Source organism: Lipotes vexillifer, unplaced genomic scaffold, assembly GCF_000442215.2.
Source record: "Lipotes vexillifer unplaced genomic scaffold, Lipotes_vexillifer_v1.1 scaffold814, whole genome shotgun sequence".
Lineage (NCBI taxonomy): Eukaryota > Metazoa > Chordata > Mammalia > Artiodactyla > Lipotidae > Lipotes > Lipotes vexillifer.
The window spans coordinates 1451549-1474039 of NW_006784081.1; the positions used below are offsets into that span (position 1 = coordinate 1451549).

Sequence of the window (22491 nt, forward strand, 5' to 3'; positions counted from 1 at the left end):
GTACACCTGAAACTAACACAATACTGTAAATAAACTATGCTTCAATTAAAAAAAAATGTATCCAAAGATAAAGGAAACAGTTGTAAGGGATAAGGCATGAGACTCAGTGATATTAGAGTCAGAGGAATGAATTTCATCATTCTCAAAAACTGACCCCTGAGTGAAGAGGATTTAAAGGGTAATTGAATAGTCATAGGAATCATGAATATATAAAGGGATGGTTCTGAATATATTAATCTAGAAGGAAATGGAAGGTTAAACAATAAGAGGTATAAAGCAAGAAAAGAAGAAAGAAGCAATAAAGAGCAAAAGTGAGAGAGACAGAGACAGAAAGATGCAGAGGCAGAGAGACAGAGAAAGAGGAGAGAATAAGAGAAGGAAAATAAGGAGGAGGAAAAAGAATTACGGAGCTGATGCTAGAACAATATTGGACTGTTCTGAACCAATTTAAGAATTGCCATTTCTAATTCTTAATATATGGAAGATTGGAATGAAGAGATATTAAAAGGAATGAGACATTAAAATAAATGTATAGATATCTTTGTTTAATATGAGGTCCATTCATTTGAAGAAAACACATCAAGAAAGTATGTGGAGCCATTTGGGAAAAGAGTGGTAAGACTGCTCCATTTCTAAAATTACTATTCTATACAATCCTTGTCCAAACACAAATATTTTATATTTTCTCTTTTGCCCCTATGGGAAAATGTCCATAGTGACAAGGAATGAAGTGCTGACCTAAATGGGGACATCTGTTGAGCCTTCAAATATGTATACCCTCCATTCTACTCCAGGAAACTTTGCTAGGCTTGGGGTGTATCTTAACAACAGAATTTTAGGAAGGATCGTCTCTAATGTTAGAAGCAGGGTGAAAATGACCCCTGGATGCCCAATTTTCTAACTCCACTTCTGTCGTAGGTGGTAAGATAAGAGGAGTCGTGTCACAAATGAAAAAATAAGGTCGAAGAAAACCAGAGAAAAGGTGATTGAACGTGTAAATATAAGACCCATCTGTGATGTTGTAAAAGGAGATTTCACCTGCTTCATAGTCCAAGAAAATCCCAATGCAGCGAGGCCGTTCCAGGTGGGGGAGAGGAAGTGATGGAGAGGCAAGGACCATGTACTCACTCCCTTTCAGTAGCCACATGGCCCAGACTCCGTTCTCAGGAGATGGTGTGGTTTCCCCCTTTCTTAACACTGTGTCTTGACAGACACCTAACCCCCATTCTGCTCTTTCTCCCACCATGACTTCCCAGTAATGCCTCCCTGATGAGAAGTTCTGCAAACCCAGGATACAAGGCCATGTGTCAAATCGCTCAGGGTTGTTGGGGACATCCCTCCATAGTTCTCCATCCTGCACACTGCGCAGGTCAGCAGTCAAGAGGAGGCTAGGATGTGCTGTGGCGGGATCCAGTTTCATGTCAACTGCAGAAAGAATTTTGTGGAACATGTAAAAGAACAGAAAAGACTGGTGAGAACTTAGGAAGCCATGATATTGAGAACTGTCACGCCATTCCTCACTCTCCCTCTAATAACTCCTGGAGATAACAAAATATGTATTTCACCTTGCAGGTCGATGAGTATATGCTTCATTGCTTTTGAGTGTATTCCACTGCTATGTCTGCATAATCCAGGACTCATTACTGCCCCAGTTCAAACATAACCATTGATGATAAGACAAACCATGTGCATAACCATTTAGATTCCTTTTATCTCTATCCAGAGCACTTTGGAAGATCTTTGGTGCTCTTTGGAAGATCTGCATTTAAAATAAAATTTACAGCTCCCTTGGGATTTGTCTTCTCCTCAAAGCCTACAGGAAAAATTCATTGGTATAAAATCCACCACTTTCAAAGCTATGTTACTATGGTAGGAAGAATTCTAAGATGAGCCTCATGAACTTCAGACCCTGGTGGTACTCTCATGATTCTGTTATATTATGTGACAAGAGGGCGATTATCTGAGTGGGTCTAATAAAATCACCTTTTAAAATCAGAGAGGTTTCTTTGGCTATCAGGCTGCCACCAGAAGTGAAAATCAGAGAGATTTGGATTTGATGTGTCATTGCTGCCTTTGAAGATGGAGTGGGCCACAGCTGAGGAGAAGGGTGAGTGACCTCCAACTGATAACCAGCAAGGAGATAGAAATCTCAGTCCCACAACTGCAAGGAACTGCTTTACATCAACAAACTGAATAAGCTTGCAAGTGGACTCTTCCCTGGATCCTTTAGAGAAGCCCAGCCTGGTCAACACCTTGATTTTTGATCTTATGAAATCTTAAGCAGAGATGCCAGCTGATCCCATGTGGTTATCTGGTCTGAAGAACTGTGAGCCAATAAATGGATGTGGTTTTGGGTAGCTAAGTTTGTGGTAATTTGCTATGCAGCAATAGAAAACTACTACTGATACTGTGAAGTCCCAATGAGATTGATATGAAATTTTATTTGTACATATAATTAATAAATACATCTACAAATGAAATGACCTCAGTGAAGAAGGGAGGATGTAAAATATTCAGTGTCTTTTTTTTTGGTAAACATTCAAAAATAGTAAATTTCATTAGTCATATTTTAATTTTTAATATACTAATAACAAATACTAATATGCTGACTGTTATTCTTATTTGTCTCTAAGCCACTTCTAGCTATCTTTTATTGATACTCAAATCTGAATGGGTCACATAAGTAGTACGTCATCTATGCTATCCCATGGAACCCCACCCTCAAGGATGCCACTATCATCCTCGTATTGTAGATGAGGAGACTCAGAGTCCAAGAGATTATGTGATTTTCCCAAATTATATGATTTTCCTATCATAAATAATGGGAATTGAAAAGTGGGTCTCCGTGGAATTGTGTTAGGCCTATTTAACAGATGTCGTGTCATCATGCATCATTCCCACTCCAGCACACTTATTTGCTCCATTTATAAGAAAATAAATCTGTGAAATAGTTGTTAATACATCTATCTCCAGTTGCTCTCCCTACTTCTTCTTTCTTAAACTCAGTTGCTCACCAAGATAGAATAATATCTTAAGCAAACTACTCCTTCGTCCCAGTGCCCCATGCATTGATAAATGATCAGTCCTTAAAGTTCACCTTAAATGACTTTTCTGTAGCACTCAACACTGTTGAGAATCCTTTTGTCCTGGGAAACTTCACTTCTCTTTCCCAAAGACACCAGTCATCATGCTTTCCCTCCCTCTCCACTGGCCTCTCCTTCTTGGTCTCCTTTGCTGTTTTCTCCTCTTTTCCTCCATCACTGCTATTCGAGAAGCCAATGGTCTCAGGATTGGGACCTCTTGCCTCTTTCTCAGATCACTTCTGATGTGTTCTGGGGCTGGCAGGCACATTGCATTCATTAAATTCCATTCATATGCTTACTAATTCCAAATATATGTATCTAGCCTAGACTTTTCTCCTGGAACTCCATATTTGTAAATTCATTTGTGTACCTGACATCAACATTTGGATATGTAACATTCATCACAGCATTGATGTGTCTAAAACCCATTTCCCCTTTTCTGCCTCACCTGCAGCTTTACCTGTCAATGTAAACAGCAATTTCATTACCCAATTCTGGAGACTTAAACCTTGGAATCATTCACGACTTTTCTCCTCTGACACCTCATATCTAATCCAACAGCAGATCTTGCCAGCTTTGCCTTCAAAACACCAAGATTCTGTCCATTTCTCTGCACCTCCAGTACTACTACCCTTGTCCAATGGACAATCGTCTCTGATTGGATTATTACAAAGGATCCTAACTGGCTTTCCCACATCAAGACTTTCCCCTCTGTAATTTATTCTCAATAAAGCACACAGAGTGATCGCCATAAAACATTAATCCAATCATCCTATTCCTCCATTTACAGCTTTTAACTGACGTTCTATTTTACTTGGAGGTAAAGCATTGCTCACAGTGGCCTGCCTGTTGGGTCCTGTGCTATTTGGACTTTTCTTGGCCTCCCCAGCTCTCCCCTCACTCACTCCACCACAGCCGCACAGAACTCCTCATAGCTCCTGGAATGCATCTTCCATATTTCCATCTCAGGCCTTGGCACTCATTTCTGATGCCTGGAATGCTTTCCTCCAGATCAGATATTTGCTGAGCTATCCCCTACTGAGTGACGTCTTCCTTGATGATCAAATTCCAAATTAGATGCCCTAACCCCAGAACTTCTGGCCACCCTTTATTCTCTTTTTCAATATTCTGTATCATCTTCTAACATTCTGTGTAATTTGCATAATTTAAGCAAATATATGCAACATGAAGCTGTAGATTTGTAAGTTGATGTTATTGTTCAATTTTATATTCTAATGTTTAGAAGAGTAGCTGTCATAAAATACACATTTGTGGAACTGATTAGTTAATTCAGTAAAAATAATTGGGAACATGGAGACACTGATTATGAGAGTGTAGTAACTTGCAACATTTCATGCAGTTAGTACATATTACTTTGTCCATCAGAACATTGATTAAATCATTGAACAGGACTGATAAGATGGGTTTTTTCATCATGGGACAAAGTGGTTTCCCTGTAAGTAATAAAGCCACTATTGAGCCACTGTCTGTTTTCATTACTTGGTATAAATTGAATATAAAAAAGAAATGAAAAGTATTGAACCGTTACTGTTTTAAAAAACAACATAGGGCTTCCCTGGTGGCACAGTGGTTGAGAGTCCGCCTGCCGATGCAGGGGACACGGGTTCACGCCCTGGTCCGGGAAGATCCCACATGTTGTGGAGCGGCTGGGCCTGTGAGCCATGGCCGCTGATCCTGCGCGTCCGGAGCCTGTGCTCCGAAACGGGAGAGGCCACAACAGTGAGAGGCCTGCGTACTGAAAAAAACAAAAAACAAAAAAACAAAAAAACAAAAAAAACATAATAGGACCAAACAAACTAATTATAACACCACAGAGCCTACAGAGAGTACTTAAATATAATTGACTGAATATTTTTGGCTTTATTAACTATCTAATTTAAGAAATTCATCAAACTTCCAGATAATAAAATAATCCAAACCTTATATTATTTGATACACTGCAATGCTTTCATATATTGATGATTTTTTGTTTTCAAATATGTTTCATTTTGTCCTCCAAACAATACAATTTTTTAGCATTTTATAAACAAGGAAATGGAGATTGATTAGAACTAATGTTACTTATATCACAGCTAATATCACTTTCAAGCCCACCATTCTAACCAAATGTAGCTTATATGTGTGTCAGTGACTCTGATATTCTTTCAGACTATTCAGAAGTATCCCAACATTCTTTTTTTTTTTTTTTTTTTATTCTGAGCACGGTGCTCTCTCCCTTCCTCCCTTATAGCTGGGCATAAACGTGTGACTCACTTCTATCAATAAAATCTTCAGGAAAGCCATGTGTGCCACTTCGGAGTAGTGCATGATTCATCATAATTTTTCCCTTTCAGCAACAGGAAGGAGGTGGGGCTCTGTCTGCACGGGTCCCCAGAGTGAGATTATGTGAAATTAAAGCCTCCACAATCTAGTAATCAACCTAAAACATGATTTCGAAATAAAACCTTTCTGATTTTAGCCACTAAACTTTGGGTTCTGTTTGCTACTATAGCCTGACTGGCACAGTAACAAATTGCAATAAGAGTCATAGTTCCTCGAGCTCTAAAATGCAGCCTACCTTGGAACTTTCTCAACATTTCCCTCATCCCAGGGATGCGACACATTGTCTTCAGCTCCATGGGGATGGTCTCCAGATCCAGCCGTGTGACACTCTTACTTCTGAGAAGAGCGCAGAACCCACAGTTCTCAGTAGGGTTATCCACCAACCTCCCCAGCCTCTCCCAACCCATTCTTTGATTCAGAAAGTAAACATACCGGCTCAAGGCTCCTCCCACACCCTGAAAGTGAAAGAGAAACAAGTAGGTGTGAGTTAGACCTCTGAACTGCTTTTGACAGACTGGGGACACACCATGAACATCTCTTTAGGAATTATTGGAAATCATTAACTATTATGGTAAAACTATAAGAAACATGACCCTCTCTTAATAAAAGCTAAAAACAGGCTGTTGTTGAGTTTTCTCATGAACTTAAAATAATATAATCAGTTTGCCTCTATTAAAATAAAATCAGACCACACAAAGTTTAGGTTAATTCTTATAATATCTATTGGTTTAACTATTTTCTGAATTGATAATTCTGACATTTGGATATTTTAGTAAAGAGTTACATTCTGTGAATGCAATTAGGGTAAAAACAGATTCTAAGTATCTTCAGAATTTATTTGAGTAACAGTGAAAGGTTAGACATAAAATGTTCCTCTCAATGTCCTTTTAAGAAAACCCTAAATTCCTCATTCTTTGAACCAACATACCATGTCTAAATTACCTAAGTGGATAAAAATAGAAGTCATTAATATCTAGCAACATTTTATATCAAAGTAGATTATTAAATAAATCACCTGCATTGCATTTCCCCTCTCCCTCTAAAAAATAGCCACCTGTCAGATTAATTTTGACAGGGCATAAAAACAGGGAAATGATTAGCTTTACTTTTCATCAGAATGACAGGCCTTGTTTTTGGCCATTGCAGGTGAAATATAGCTTACTGGTACTGAGAAAGAAAGGGAAAAGAGGGTATAAAAATGAAACTAAATTATTTGAGAATATATTCTCCCTAAGGTTTATAAGACATTTTAACATTTCTTCAGTGCTAATAAATGATAACTATATATACATTGTGTTTTGAGATATGGTAAGATGAGACAATGAATATTATTGAAAATGCCAGAGTTCTTGTGTTTATTTACTGTATGAAATTTAGAAAATTTATTCCTTTCTGACAGTTTGCTCACTAGGAAGTGGGCATAGCAATACTAATAAAAATAATAATAACAATACTAATAACAACAACACAAGTTTTACTGATATATAGATATATTGAAGACAAAATGGGACAAATTAAATTAAAATGTTTTGTAAATGCATTCATTCAATGACCCCCCACTCTGTAACCAGTGCTATTTATCACAGTACTTGTATGAGGATAGGAATTACTTAGTTCAGAAATCCCTAAATGAGGCACTGGGGATGAGATACAATGAAGCGTTCCCAGAAAATTTTTATTGCAATGAGTTCTATCATGATAGCATGCATCCAGGAACAACGATGACTTTCTCAATTCACTTGGGATTTAATGCCTTCAAAGAGGATTAAAAGGAAATATTTCCTTTTCCCCGTTATTTGTCTCTTTGCTCTATAATCTCAAATATAGCGCGGGCAAGCTGCATGGAGCCCAGGCAATCTCTCCCTACCACACCTGGAATAGTCATGCAATATGGGCTAGAAAATTAGCATTTGTCTTAAAAATTAACATGCAAATTTCAAGGTGGACAATTTAAAATATTACTCATACTTTTGGCTATTGACATTTAAATGGGCTAACAAGACTTTTTTGGATTGGCCATCACTGAAATACAGTAATATCATCACTGGTCGATTCTGAGGTTATAGATTGTGCTTCTTCTCTTTAGTCATATGTAAGTCATTAAATTGATTTTGGTTTTAAAAATATTTAAGTTTTATCTTTAGTATGAACTATTTTATATGATTCTCTAGGGTCCCTTCAGATTCTGATGCTAGGATTAAGAATTAAGATGCTTTCCAAGTAAATTCTAGGGTGCCCTTTCCCTAAAGATCATAAATGCTCAAGCTGTTTGTCTCCGAAAGCTGCTATTTGTCCCCTTGTTCTCAAGTCTGCCCATCCCTCCCCTCCCAGGCACCCAGCCCCACCTCCAGCAGACCCAGGGCTGGGCGCTGGCACCTCTCCTCCAGCTCCTCTGCCAGATCCTTCAAGGCCCTGCTCTGCTGACCCAGCCGGTTGTTGCTCTCCCGCAATCTCTGCAGGGTGGCTCGCTCCTCCTCCTCCAGTCTTCTAAGCTGCAGTTGCTCCTCCAGGGCTAGTAAACCACGATACTTTTCAAACTCCAGCCTGAAGCGTTGCCTCTGCGTTTCCACTTTCTCCTGGAGTGACACAGTGCATCGAATGATCAGCAGTTGGGACAGAGCGTTTGGCTTCCACCTTCACGGATGGGATGACGAAGCTGGAGAAGGCAAGGTCTGGAGTGATCTCATCTTCATAACTCTATGAATGGACCCACTGCATTTTAACAACATGCAGAAGCTAGAGACTACTCATGAGAAGTGACCTGATAGAGTTTTCAAACTTAGAGTTTGAGAAATACTGTTGGATTTGGGATTCCATTTCCATGGACTTGAGGACAAGGCACTTTCATATTCAAGTTTCAGTACCATATATAAAATGGGGGAAAAGAAGGGTCTGGGGAATTAGAATTAAATATCAAACTGTTGAGCACAGTGAATAACATAGAGTATTTGCTCAATAGAAGTTAAAATTTACTATTAGTCACTGGAATGAGAACTGTGTGGAAATAACTGAATTATGAAGAGAGATTAGAGAGACCTGGATTTGTAAATGTGAATAAGAAAATGTTTATAGAGATTAGAAAATATTCCTCAATAATGTGGTAATCATAAAACTATAAGGCTAACATTTTCTGCAGAGCCAAGAAAGAAATGTTATTCTCAGGTCACTTATTGCAAAGGTTCAGGGAATTCATCTTGATTTCTACCCAAATCTCACCTCTATAATTTTTTAACAGACCTAAGGAACACATTTCGATACAGCATTAATATATCTAAATTTTATTCTCTGGAGACTGGTGGGTGGAAAAGTAGCTTTAAACTAAGAATAAGAGGCAAATTGCCCTCCCATAGTCTCTCCACATTTTGAATTCTCTGGTCCATTATTAAACATTATACCATTTTGGTTCAATTTAAGAACACAAGCTAGTGCCTTTAAAAGAATTCTAATAACGATTTTCCTCAAATTTCATAAGACTCAACTCTTTCCTCCAATTTCCCATTTCTACCTCCTTCTGCCACTTTCTAAACAACTAGATTCATATAATTCTGACCTCTTTAAAGTCAACCAACTGTGAATTCCATATTCTGATCTGAAAGGTACAACTCATTGAATTTCTCCCCCATTCTCCATGTTGGAGGCTGTGCTATTGAGGAGTGGTGCTAATAACTCAGTCATTGAAAAACAGTGGAATTATATTTGGGTCATAAGAGATAACATGGTCCAGAGGGTTTTAGTTGCAATTCACTGTTCTCTCATATCATCTTTCTGAGTACTACAATTATATCTACAGATACAGAAAGGCTAAGGGCTTTCACAGAATTTAGAGTTTATTTTATTAAGCGCATGCTTGTTGCTTTTGGCTCACATAGATACATTCTCAAAGGTAAAAATCATGCTAGTTTATTTGGCCTAGGACAGGGATCTTAGAATCATTTCTACTTTAGAATAATCAGCAGAGGGTTCAAAAAATGAAGGAACCCATATCTCAGATATGGAATTTCTGATTTTGTAAATCTGTGGTCAGGTCAGGATTAAAAACAATTGTCTTGGATTGTTAGCATAAAAAGAATAAAAATTATCAACAAACATCACTATCAATGAACTTTACATATAATATACATAACTATGGGAAAAGATAAGACTTATCACAGAAGAAAAATATAGCAAAAATAATCCTTATGAAAATATTGTCAGAAAACAGAGCACAAGACAAAATTTTTGAGAAAAGAAGAAAGAAAGAATTATAAAAATAAAAGGGTTCCTTGGAGAAGGACAGAGAAGAGAAATATTCTATAAAATAGATTCTATATATATTATAATACATATTATACAAATAAAAACACCTATGTAATTTCCATATACAGCTTCTCAATATTGACCCTATTGACATTAGACTAGGTGATTCTTTGCTGTGATTTCTTTTGGGGAAAGGTGACTGTCCTGTGCATTAGGGTGTCTAGCAGCATTTCTGGCCTCTGCACATGAGTTGCTAGTAGAGCACCCACCCTCTCCCAGTTGTGACAACCAAAAACATCTACAGATATTACAAAATATCTCTTGGAAGGCAACACTGTGCCAGGTTCAGAATCACTCTGTGTATGTTTGTGTGTGTGTATGTATAAATAAGTAAGAGAAAAAAAGAGCTCATGAGGGGCTTCCCTGGTGGTGCAGCGGTTAAGAATCCACCTGCCAATGCAGGAGACATGGGTTTGAGCCCTGGTCCGGGAAGATCTCACATGCCATGGAGCAACTAAGCCCATGCGCCGCAACTACTGAGCCTGTGCTCTAGAGCCCACGAGCCACAACTACTGAGCCTGTGTGCCACGACTACTGAGGCTTGCATGCCTAGAGCCCATGCTCCGCAAAGAGAAGCCACCGCAATGAGAAGCCCGCACACTGCAACAAAGAGTAGCCTCCACTTGCCACAACTAGAGCTGTGCCCATGCACAGCAACAAAGACCCAACACAGCCATAAATAAATAAATAAATAAATAAATAAATAAATAAATAAATAAATAAATAGAGAGCTGATGAGGTATAATAAAGAGAAAACATATTTATGGATGACTGAAAAAGACTGAAAATTCAGACTGTCTTTCTATATGTAAGATGATGACTATTAACCTGTATTTCATATATATAAGTGATGTGAAATATTTACTATTCCATTCATCTAACAAATATATATTTTTTAAACTAGTACTGACAGTACAAAACTCTGTTCTAGGTGATGCAGTGAGTTAAGATGAGTAAAATCAAGTGAGTGAGTAAGATCAAGATCAGTAAAGTTTATTTACAATTTGGATTGGGGTCATATTAACAGAGATAAAAAGAACACAACTGTACAATATAATTTGAGGGGATGAGGTGATCCAGGGTGAAACTGAGATTTTTTTCTTGAGTATCTATGTAGATGGAACAAAAGTGCTGGAGTGCTGGGGGAAGAATGATTTAGTGACCCAAATTGATCCAAATAGGCTAGCCTCCTGAACCCCAATATTCTCTCACCTTCCAAATGACAGTTTTCCTTCCCACACTGGCCTCCTGAGTCAAGGCTTCCTCCATCTCTTTCCTCACATGTTCCTGGGCCATCTGGAGCTTTACCTGTTTGGGAAGATATGCTGCAGCCGTTACAAGTACCCTCATTCAGTACTTAATATTGACTGGGTATGGGGGGAAATAACAAAGGTCAGCTAAAACAGGCCCTAGAAAACATATAAAAATGTTCGACCTCATTAATAACTGTTAAACATAAATATGTTTTTAAATGTTGATGCCAGATGGAATCAAAGATGTATCTAAAAGTGTGTTCATTGTATTTTAAATAGTAAAACTGTAATTAACCAAAGTGTTAAAAATACAGGAGTGAGAAAATTTTACTTTCACAGGATGGAATTAAAATAAGGCGTTGCAGAATATTTAATGACAAGAAATACAAGTATAAAGGAAATTAAAATAAGCATACTTCATGCAACTTTGCACCAAGTTTGAAAAATAAAAATGCTTATGATGAATATATAAAAACTAGGCAGAGACCAATGAAAATATATTCAATAAACAAAATCTCATATACTAATTCCTGGTTGAAAAGTGATGTTATTCCTTATATCTATATATTTCAACTGCTTACAGTTATTTATTACTTTATAATCAGAAGTGTATTTATTATATTTGGCAGAAGAAAACTTGTAAGTTAATATTTACTAAATGAAAAAGAAATACAGAAGGTCATAAATCTTACAAGGGGTAGAAAAATAATTTAATGAAAAGTAAATCTCTTTCAACCCTAGGACCCCTGCTAGAGGTAAACACATGTATTTTATTCATAGAGAACACACACAAAGATAGACACATACACACATTTTAAAACTCTTCTCAAAGTCATTCAATAAGTCTCAGAAAAAAACAAAACAAAAACTAGCAAACAAAAAATGAAATTCTTCCCAAAGTCACTGAACAAGTCCTACACATCGAGGTTGTTCTTTTTTAAAGATAATATTCCAAGGTAGAGCACATAAAATAGCAGTAGAATCCATGGAGACATTTAAAAAGATGAAGAAAGTAGCAATTTTTTTAGTGTTTAGAAGGAATAGAATACTTCAATACTTATGGACAAAAGAAATTGTAAGCAAAAGCAAGGAGGTAAAAACCTGTGGCATGTTTGGGGACAACAGTGATTAGGCTAGTTTTGCTGGATTGAATGATTGGTTTAGACAAGAGCTATAGTAAGAAAACTTAGGGCCTTAGAATGTCTTGATTGATAGGCTAAGGAGTTTAGAAGATATTTATTTGGTATTTAGTTGAAGAGCTACTGAAATAGAGAAAACTTCCTTAGAAATATGACATTATCCATGCAATATATAGTACCTTATGGATTAAAAGAAAAAAAGGCAGGAATATATTTCAAAAGTCTAGCTAGAAAGTAGCTAGCAACCGAATTTTGCAGAAGACAACCAAAATCAAGAAGAAACACTAAGAAAGATATTTCTTGGTAGGTCCAGAGGGAAGTTGAGGGGAAAAAAAATCACAAACCTTGATTTAGAACAATCAAAATTAAAATAATAATTATTATAATTATTACTAATTATTTTGTTATTATAAATTATAGTACACAATATAAATATACAAAATATTATAAATCATACATTATTAATAATAATTTGTTAATTAAATTAATTATTCTTATTATTTTAGAAAGTTGATATTTGCACTTCATTTCATTGTGATAGTACTTCAGGTAAAGGTCGGCAGATTAAAGATGACTTTAACCTCCTTTGTGCTAGCAGCTGTTCCAGATATTGAGAATTTAAATGTGTTCAGAATATGTCCAAAAACTTTTGATGAGCACCAGCAGGGAGAATCTTATTCATAGGGTTTCACAGATGCCACTTTTGTGGGCCAGGTACTCCAATATGAGTCACCTTTTCATTGAGGATGCTCACATCATAAGTCCACAAATATGTGTTGACTAGAGAAGGGCCTGTGTGCTTAGCTACTGGATTTCTCCTTCAGAGTAACATGCATTGGCAGGCTCTAAAGGTGATCAGAGCCCTGTGCCCATCCAGACACTATTCTTAGCAAATGTTCCAACATGAAGGTTGCTTTATGCACCCCAATGTTCACTGCAGCACTTTTACAATAGCCAAGACATGGAAACAACCTAAATGTCCATTGACAGATGAACGGATAAAGAAGATGTGGTACATATATACAATGGGATATTAGCCATAAAAAAGAATGAAACAATGCCATTTACAGCAACATGGATAGGCCTAGAGGTTATCATACTAAGTGAAGTAAGTCAGACAGAGAAAGACAAATATCATATGATATCACTTATATGTGGAATCTAAAAAAAATGATACAAATGAACGTATTTACAAAACAGAAATAGGCTCACAGACTTCAAAAACAAATTTATGGTTACCAAAGTGGGAAAGGGCGGGGGAGGGATAAATTAGGAGTTTGGGATTAACATATACACACTACTACATATAAAATAGATAATCAACAAGGACCTACTGCATAGCACAGGGAACTCTACTCAATATTCTGTAATAACCTATATCGGAAAAGAATCTGAAAAAGAAGGGATATATGTATATATGTAACTGAATCACTTTGCTGTACACCTGAAACTAACACAACATTGTAAATCAACCATACTCCAAAATAAAATAAAAATTTTTTTAAAAATGAAGGTTGTTTTGGTGACAATATTAATTAACATAGAGATAAACACTATGCAAAAGCAAGACATTATACAAATGATAGTTATTCGGAAGTGTTTCCAATAACTACGTGCACCTGTAAATAAGAGCCCATTGGACAACACAGCCCTCTACACCAGAGCTCTAGCTGTGGAACCCAGATTATCAACATCAGGAAAATTAAGACCAGCATGAAATTAAATGTCCAGGGAGAATTTCATGGGAGAGGAGGGCAACCTAAAATAATGGTATGTCTTGAGCTCCTGAACAGGGGTCCCAAAAGGTGGGGTGTGCACGGAGCAAAGGCATGGAGACCTCAAGATGAATGTGAGACAGGAGGGTGGTTGGTGCGGAGGGCACAGGTCATTCAGATCAGGTGGTAGCATTTGGCTCTGTCCCTAGCAAGGCACTCTTCACACCTCTGACTCAGTCGGCTCCTCTGTTACAGATCAGCATTTCCAGACCCAGGAATCATGGCCCTCCACGTGCCGTGGTAACACCTCTCACCTGGTAGCACCTGGCGGCCTCCTGCAGCGGTGTTGTGCGGTGGCTCCTGTGCTCTGGGGTGGTGTCACAGACCCAGCACAGAGCCTCCTGGTCCTCCTCACAGAAGCGGCTCAGCTCCTCGCCGTGCCTCACACACAGGCGCGCCCCCGAGGGCCCCGCGCCGAGCCCCAGCTGCCGCACGCTGTCCACCAGGCTGGCCAGCTGCCTGTTGGGGCGGAAGCTCTCCAGCCTGAAGGGACTCCGGCACTGCGGACAGGCATAGAGGCCGCTCTGTGCACTGTCGCACTTCTCGCAGAACTCGGAGATGCATCTGAGGCAGAAGCTGTGGCCGCAGTCCACACTGACCGGTTTCTGCAGGAAATCCAGGCATACTGGGCACCTAGCCTCCTCGCACAGCCGCTCCCCGGGCCCCCCCGAGGCCATGGCCGGCCGGGCCTTGCCCGGCCCTGCTGATAGCAGAGCCGCCTTCCCCAGCGGCCTGCGCTATCTCCCCTGGTGGTCTGGCACAGAAGGGAGGAACCCCACAGCACGAGAAACAGACCCAAGATGGGTTTTATCCGCTGGCTAGAGTCCAAATGAGCTACTCCCAGGGAAAAGTTGTAACTCAGGCACCCTCAACCACAAGGATAAAATTAACATTCTAGTTACCCTAGCCTCCTAGGAAACTGATCATTTCTAACGGAATCCCTCATAGTATACCTTATTGGAACCCGAATTCTCATGTTTTCACTGTCAGTAAATTTGGAGAATTGCTTAGCTCCTTCCTTCCATTATTTTCTAACTACCCCATGACCTTCTTATCCTCATATGGCATAACGATTTCTTAAAGTTTTCTTTTTTTTCCAAACTTTATTTTTTCTACCTCCTGTTAATTAGCCCATGATAAAAAATTTGGGTACGTGGGTTGATAGGGAGATCCAAAAAAAATGTGTGTATAATAATGATGGGTCTATAGCCCAACAACAATGCAAAGCATTTAAATAAATACCTGGCCCAGTTCAGTGAGTCCTATAATGACTGCACACATGTTGTGATTGTTGCAAAGCACATCTTGGAGGTGGCAAAGCTGTAGGTTAAGGCACTGGTTATAAGAAATATTTCAAGCATATGTGGCACCTGTGAGGTGGCGAAGGCTGAGAAAGATATAGAAGAAGAGAGATGATTTGACAGAAAGGATGTGATCCCTACTTGGGATAAATATGGTGAGGTCATTAGGTCAGCCAGAAAGTAGACAAATGTGGAAAGTGTCTGTCATCTGCACAAAATGTAATTTTCATTTTGTTGAGTTTGAAGCAATGATGCGCATGGCATGCCTGTAGCAAATCCTTCAATTCTTCAATATGTGTTCCTCAGCACAAACTGCAAGTCTCAGACACAAGGGTAAGCAAAAGACAAATGACCCAGCTCTCAAGGGAACCTTAAGATGCATCAGGAGAACTCATAAAAGTATAAACTAATACCTGGGAGAAAGGACACTCACCAGTGCTGCAAGAATATAACAGGGCTTTGAACTAGCCTGTGGGGTTGGAGTTTGGCCCTTGGGAGTCTCTGAGTTAATAACTGAAGGGTGACTACAGGCTGAGCATAGGAAGGGGACTCTATCAAGCAGAACAGTCAGAGGGCACAGGGTACACAAGATGAACTGCTGCTGGAGGGAGCAGGTTTGCCCCAGGACATGAGGCAGCCAAGCAGGCTGGTATGTGTTCAAGGTGAGGATGAGTGGCAGTAGATAAGGTCCCTCCCAGGTCCCTGGGAGGCAGGGACAGATGACTCAGGTCCTTGCAGCTCCTGTGTGGTTTGTGGGTCCTTATTCTAAGGCCCAGGGCTTGGCCTGGAGCTTTGGTGGAGGGCAGGGTCTAAAGGGTTTTGAAGTTGTCTACCCAAAGGTTAGGTGGATAATTAAAACAGAGAGATTCTTTGAGAACAAGAAGAGACAGTTATGAGCAGAACATCAAAGATGTGAATTTAGAAAAAGGAAAAGGGCAAAAGTCTCAACAATAGAAAAGCAGACCCTGGTGTCAGGCTGAAGACTGTGCCACTTGCTAGATAAGGGGCTTTAGACAAGTTTCTGTACCAAACTTCCTTTAAAATATGAGGACATTGTTAGTGCCACTCCTACAGGGCTGTTCAGAGGATTGAATAAGATAATAGATGTCACACATTTGATACAGGTTCTGGCATGTAGTATTTATATTTAATTAAAGAAAAAGAGAAGAAATAGCAAAATAAATGGATAATTAGAATGTAAGCAGGAGACTTTTTTTTTTCTATTTTCTTCAATATTATACCCCTAGTAACTTGAAGAGTAACTGACACATAAGACACCCAATGAATACTGGTTGAATAAATGAGTGTGGGAGTGAATGAACAGAACCAGTACCGTTTATCCTAGAAGCCAATGGAGGATAAAATTTCAGTGACTATGTCAAATGTGAGATCCATATTTTTCTACATTTTACATATATGATTTTGACTTACATTGCTGTGACTCTCGAAGATGCTAGAACACGTTTCTATGTTATTTGGAGACGTAATAAAGCATCATATTGCTCAAATGTATAGAGGAATGAATAGCTCAGCTCATTTGAATGCAGATTTCCGAATGCCTACAAGGCTAAGGGAAGGTCACTGACCTTGGATGTGGGGGTCAAAGTGGTTTTCAGGAGGGTGAGATGGAGTGGGTGAGCTGACCTCAGATGGCACTTCTTCCCTGACTGGTTCTAGGGTCACTGAATTTAAGCCTGGCTTTATCTCTAGCATTGGGAGGCTAGGAATGACCTCTGTACCATTGTTCTTAAAAAAACAAATTTTCCTTACAGCGCATTTGTGCAGGTAAGTAGTGGACTGGATTATAAGTAGATGTCACTGTATTTACAAATGCTATGTGAAATGCCTTCCTGAGCACTTTCTTGTTTAATAGGATTGGTCCAAATTACATTTGTGTTTTCTCATGATCATTCTTCTGGGGTGAATAAAACACATCTTAACCACATTTTGGTGCACCCACTCCTGGATCCTTACCCTGACTCCTTTCTCTGATTCATTTGCAGAGTGCAGCGTTCTAAATCTTTTAGTTAATATCCTCACCCCTTGCCATCATCCTTCTCTAATACTCCACTTCACGTGTGTTCTGCCTTCTCTGACAATACAGGATTCTCCTCTGACCATTCCTCCCTGCTCACCTTTCCTAACTACTTTGACATGGTGGCTTTGGGCTCCTGAACCATCTCTCCAGGACATCCTTATTTTCTTTCCTAGCCTGAGTCTTTTTCAGCAAGGTTCTCAGATCTCTTGACCACACCTTTGCCTCAGCTTCAGAAATTTATAATCTCCTAGCCCCAAGCTCAGCCCACTCTGTAATGAAAACAAACAAACAAAAAAACAGCCAGCACAAACCTCAAAAGCAACTGACACAGCACTTTCCTTCCTGCCTGTGGTTTTTAAAAAGATCTCTATTGGTTGTTTTTTTTTTTTCTCAGTTTTTCCTCTTTTTTATTGTTTTTTAATTGAAGTATGGTTGATTTACAGTGCTGTGTTAGTTTCTGATTCAGTTACACATACACATTCAGTTACACATATATAGACACACATATGTGTGTCTATATAAGTATATACATATGTATTCTTTTTTTATATTATTTTCCATTATGGTTTATTACAGGATATTGAATATAGTTCCCTGTGCTATACAGTAAGACATTGTTTATCTATTTTATATATAGTAGTTTGTATCTGCCAACCCCAAACTCCTAATTTTTTCCATCTTTCCCCTTGGATAACCATAAGTTTATCTATGTCTGTGAGTCTAACTCTGTTTTGTAAATAAGTTCATTTGTATCATACTTTAGATTCTATGTATAAGTGATACATATGGTATTTGTTTTTCTCTGTCTGACTTACTTAGCCTGATAATTTCTAGGCCCATCCATGTTGCTGTAAATGGCATTATTTCATTCTTTTTTATGGCTGAGTAGTATTCCATTATCTGTTGGTTTTCATTTCAGCAGTTGTATCCTGCATTTTTATTGTTCTTTTTCCCCTGAGTCTATATTGATAATTCACTGAGCTTAAGGTTGTCTAATGTCCTCTGTAGACACAGCTTCAGCTTTCACTGGCTATGTAAGGGGTACTTCTATGGAGGGGATTCAGAGAAAGTTTGGGGCAGAGAAGGCTCCTCGTGACTGTGAGTGATAACTGAAGGTCTCTAAGACACTGATCAGTGCAGCGGGAAAAATGCTGGCCCTTGGCCTGTTTCCCATGCATATGAGCTCCAATCAGCACATGTACATGTTAATAAAGGTAGACTTATTCAGTAATGTTATATTCAAAATGAATTTACATTAAGAATTTTTTAAGTGATTTGATGGGTTCAAGGACAAGAATGTTATCTTATTCAAATTTTACTCCAAAGTACCTTCACTCTGAGCCTGCATAGAGTAAGGAGCCACTATAGCTTCTGGAATAAATTAATACATGCAAGGTCCTGTGTGAGATTTATAACACTCTCTGAAGGAGGTGTTGTAAACCACATCCATATATTAAATGTGAGAAATTCGAGATGTGAGCAAATGCAGGGTTGTAGAAATGCGCCCTGCCTTACCTCTAGTTCTAGGTCTTGTGTTCGATGATGCTTCTGGTGTGCTTGGCAGGCCCTATCAGGACTCTCATATTCTTTCTGCAAACATGTAGGAATTACAAGATCTGGATTTGGGATCAGATATAAAAACCCTACCCCAAAGAGTGGACTATCATGCAGTCCATAAGTGGTATTTAATTATTTTTCCAAAATTCAACAGCACGAGAAAAGACCTATGATGCAAATTAGCTGTAAAATTATCTGCAAAAACAGGCCAAGATACAAGCTAAAAAATTTACCTGCACATATGCCAAGCTATAGGCTATAAGGAGTAATGCAGTTATACTACCCCATGTGTGGGACACACACAAAAAAGTTTGGAAGGTAAGATATGAGACGTTTAATTCTGGGAGACAGTACAATAGACACTTAAAAAGATATATTTTTTGTCTGTACTTTCTTCTCCAACTTTCCTAAAAAATATATATACATGAATCATATTATTTTGAAATCATATTATTATGAATACATTTTAAATTATATCAGTTAAATCAAACATCAATAAATAAGGAATTATGTCAGCCTACCTCATCAGGCTATAGTGTTTGTGTGATTCACTGGTGAATCCCAATGCATGGATGAGCCCCAAGCATATAGTAGGTGCTAAATGCATATTTGCTGACTAAATGGATCATCAAAAACTATCCAAAATAAATGCAATTTTAATTTGTTTTTTAATTTGTTCAATCATTTAATATTTTATTTTAAATTAAAAGAGACAAATTTCATTTAACTAGAAATATTAATAAATTTGGTCTTCTTAATTAGACAGACTTCCATACACTCGAATTTTTCTTTTTTTTGATCCTGCTATATTATGGATGGGTTAAGAACTTTTTCTTTTCCAATTCATCTCCTAATTCTCAAATTGCATTTTTGTGTTAGATCGACAGATTAACATTCAGAATGAGCTTGGGTACAGATTGCTTTAATTGAATGAATGAATGAATTTGCAGTCATGAGTTTTAAAAATTTAGTCTCACCTGTAATTAAAGCTTGGAGAAATGCCATTCAACAAAAAACAGCTGTCATACATTCAGTCCTCAGGGTAGCCACTCACACTAATTACATGCTTGCTAGATTTAAAAACGACACTTTTTAATTTGATTTAATTTTAGTTAAATATCATTGGGACTGATCTTAAGCTAAATTTAAAAATTACACTTCCAAAAGAATGTAAGAATTGCATCTATCCCGAGTGTTACCGACATCTAAGCCTCAGTGGGAAGAGTTGAATCTCAGAAGGTTGGTTCCATTGTTTACTAATTTGACTGGCAAATTACAGAAGAATGTCTGGGGAACAGGATTCTCGGCAGAGCCAAGTCCTCAAGAACACAGAGTTATTGAAAGGAGAAGTCTGCTTTACGCAGCATCCAATGCCAGCAAAAGATGGCAAATTCCTGCTCTCAAGAAAAAAGCACAGTCCGCATTTGGGTTACAAGAGAGCAAGGCAGATCCTGGATCCATGATTTAGGGCTCTTCATGCTGGGGAGACTGACAGGTAGGGGAGGTTCATGTGGAGAGGCTCGAAGTTTCTCAGAAGGAAATCCAAATGGTGTGTGTTTTAGTGTTGATGACACAAATTTTGTTATTTTGGTTGTTGTGGCAAGGCAATTTTAGCCTTTGCTGATGCTCTGTCTACCTGGAAACAAATTAAATTATCTTGCCTAAATTATTTAGCATATAAAACTGTAATAGCTAAAAAGTAACCGAAAAAGAAATCTTGAGACGCCAAAGCCCATTTAGTTGACTCTAGGAAAGCCTGCATATAAGGACAATAACATTCTAGATTATATTTATTTTCACATAATTTCATATGTATATAATTTGCATAATAAAGCTACAGCATTAGATCTGAGGTTACACTGGTTACTCTAGTACTGAAGTAAACTCAGCACAGCGTTTTAGGAATCAGAATTTTTTTCTAGCTCAATGTAATTAAGGTAATTCTACCACTTGGAAATAATTAGTAAATAATCAGTATTTCATTAGGTGAGTTTCTTATTTCTGAAAGTATTTAAGCAAAGAATGGTGATTAGTAGAGTTTGGTTTCCTTGTGCACTTGAATGTGCATTATAAGAGAGATTTTAGATGACTAGGAAACTGGGCCAAATGCCTTATAAACTTAGTCTCATGATACAACGCTGTTTTGCTTTCCCTGTGGGCTCCCAAACAAGGTCCTTATTGTTCTCCATGTTTAATTTTTTTTTTTAATCTATTCATTGTTTATTTTAAATTGAGTCCCATGGTAATATTCATACCAAAAAATGAGAGAAAGGCAGGCAAAAAAGTATCACTTTCCAAAATGGCTTCGTGACTTTACTAAGAGAATTTGTGAGCATTGCTGTCTCAGGAAATCTTCCATCATATCTCTCTTTCTGAACAAATCAATCAATCAACAAAACAATCAATCAGAATCCCTCCCACAATGCAATTCAAGTGCTCAAGGAAACTGAACTTTTCTTAAATACTTTCTGTAATGAGGAACTCACCACCTATTGAAATAATTTAAATACTGATTATTTCCAAATACTAGAATTACCTTAATTACTTTGAGCTTAAAGGATCAATCAATCTTTATTATTAAATAATAATATTCTAGTATCCTTTAGTTGGTCATTCAGTGGCTTCAAGTCAGAACTGTTGGAATATTCTGTCTTTGAACCAAGATACACACAAAAAATTTATCTTGAATTGATGTCATAGGCTCCCAGAATGGTGGTAGTCAGGGAAGGCATCATGGAGAAGGTGGTATCTGAGCAGAATGGAAGAACAGGATATATGAACCATTTAGAAATGTGCAGAGACAATATCCCAGGAAACTGGGATGTGTTGAATAGAAAAGGAGGCAAGACCTGTGTAATTTGAACAATACTATGGAAGACAGAGTGTCTGGAGCAGAATGAGCAAGGAGGAACACAGAGAAAGAGATTGGAGAGGCAGTGCATAGAGAGAATAAGTAGGGCCTGGTAAACTGTGAAGGCTTTGGCAATATTTCCCTTTCTAAAGCTTTAAGAAATTTCATACCATACAGTTCAGTATATATTTATATGACAAATCCTTTAATGTGTTCCTGGTAACAAATGCATAGATTTTGTTAAAATACCATTTTTACTCTCCCTGAATTTTTCATTGTCAAATGAAGATAAGATTCCTAGTGATTTTACCCAAGTACCAGAGGAGAAAACAGAACATAGCAAAAATAAGAGGACTAAAATAAAAACAATGAATTAGCAGAACAGTGGATTTGTGACATATGAAGAAGCTGATTGGCCACATTGTTTTATTTACTTATCAGGAAGATTTCACAGTACATTTATATTCCCTGTGTAAGCTGGGTGTTGCACTGGGCTTTAAGCAGAGGAATGGCATGCTGTGTTCTAAAAGTTTCACTCTGGCTGCTTTACTGAGTATTTACTGAAGAAGGGCAGATGGATGTGGAGGGGCTGCAAGGAGACCATTGGACAATCCAGGTGAGAGGAGTTGGAACTTTTTTTTTTTTCCAGGGAGGATGCAACGTTGTTGTTAAATGGTGATCAGTTTCTGGATATATTTTCAGGTGGAGCCAGGCAATTTGGGTAAGAAATCAGATACTGGGTGTGAGAGAAACAAGAATCAAATTCCAGGTTTCTGGCCTGAGCAAGTGGGAGGATGGAGGGACCCAATGAGATGGGAGTAGGCTGGTGGGTGAGGCAGGGATGCAGGGTAGGTT

The 22491-nt window shown here is 38.2% G+C and overlaps 1 protein-coding gene across 1 annotated transcript; it reads right to left on the bottom strand.

Annotated features, from left to right (window-relative positions):
* Positions 1-799: 799 nt before the first annotated feature.
* Positions 800-14566, bottom strand: TRIM58 (tripartite motif containing 58). Its single transcript, XM_007456509.1, has 6 exons — positions 14144-14566; positions 10935-11030; positions 7772-8002; positions 5859-5881; positions 5662-5762; positions 800-1425 (listed from the first exon to the last, which is right to left on the bottom strand). The coding sequence occupies exons 1-6, from the start codon at positions 14564-14566 to the stop codon at positions 836-838; spliced, it is 1464 nt and encodes a 487-aa protein (XP_007456571.1). The 3' UTR covers positions 800-835.
* Between the last annotated feature and the right edge of the window lie 7925 nt (positions 14567-22491).

Coding starts and splice junctions, on each gene's coding strand:
- TRIM58 (XM_007456509.1), bottom strand. CDS start 14,566: ATGGCCTCGGGGGGGCCCGGGGAGCGGCTGTGCGAGGAGGCTAGGTGC. Junction 5,882..7,771: donor CAGCCCTGGGTCTGCTGGAG/GTGGGGCTGGGT, acceptor TTTCACTTTCAG/GGTGTGGGAGGAGCCTTGAG. Junction 5,763..5,858: donor GTGGGAGGAGCCTTGAGCCG/GTATGTTTACTT, acceptor CGCTCTTCTCAG/AAGTAAGAGTGTCACACGGC.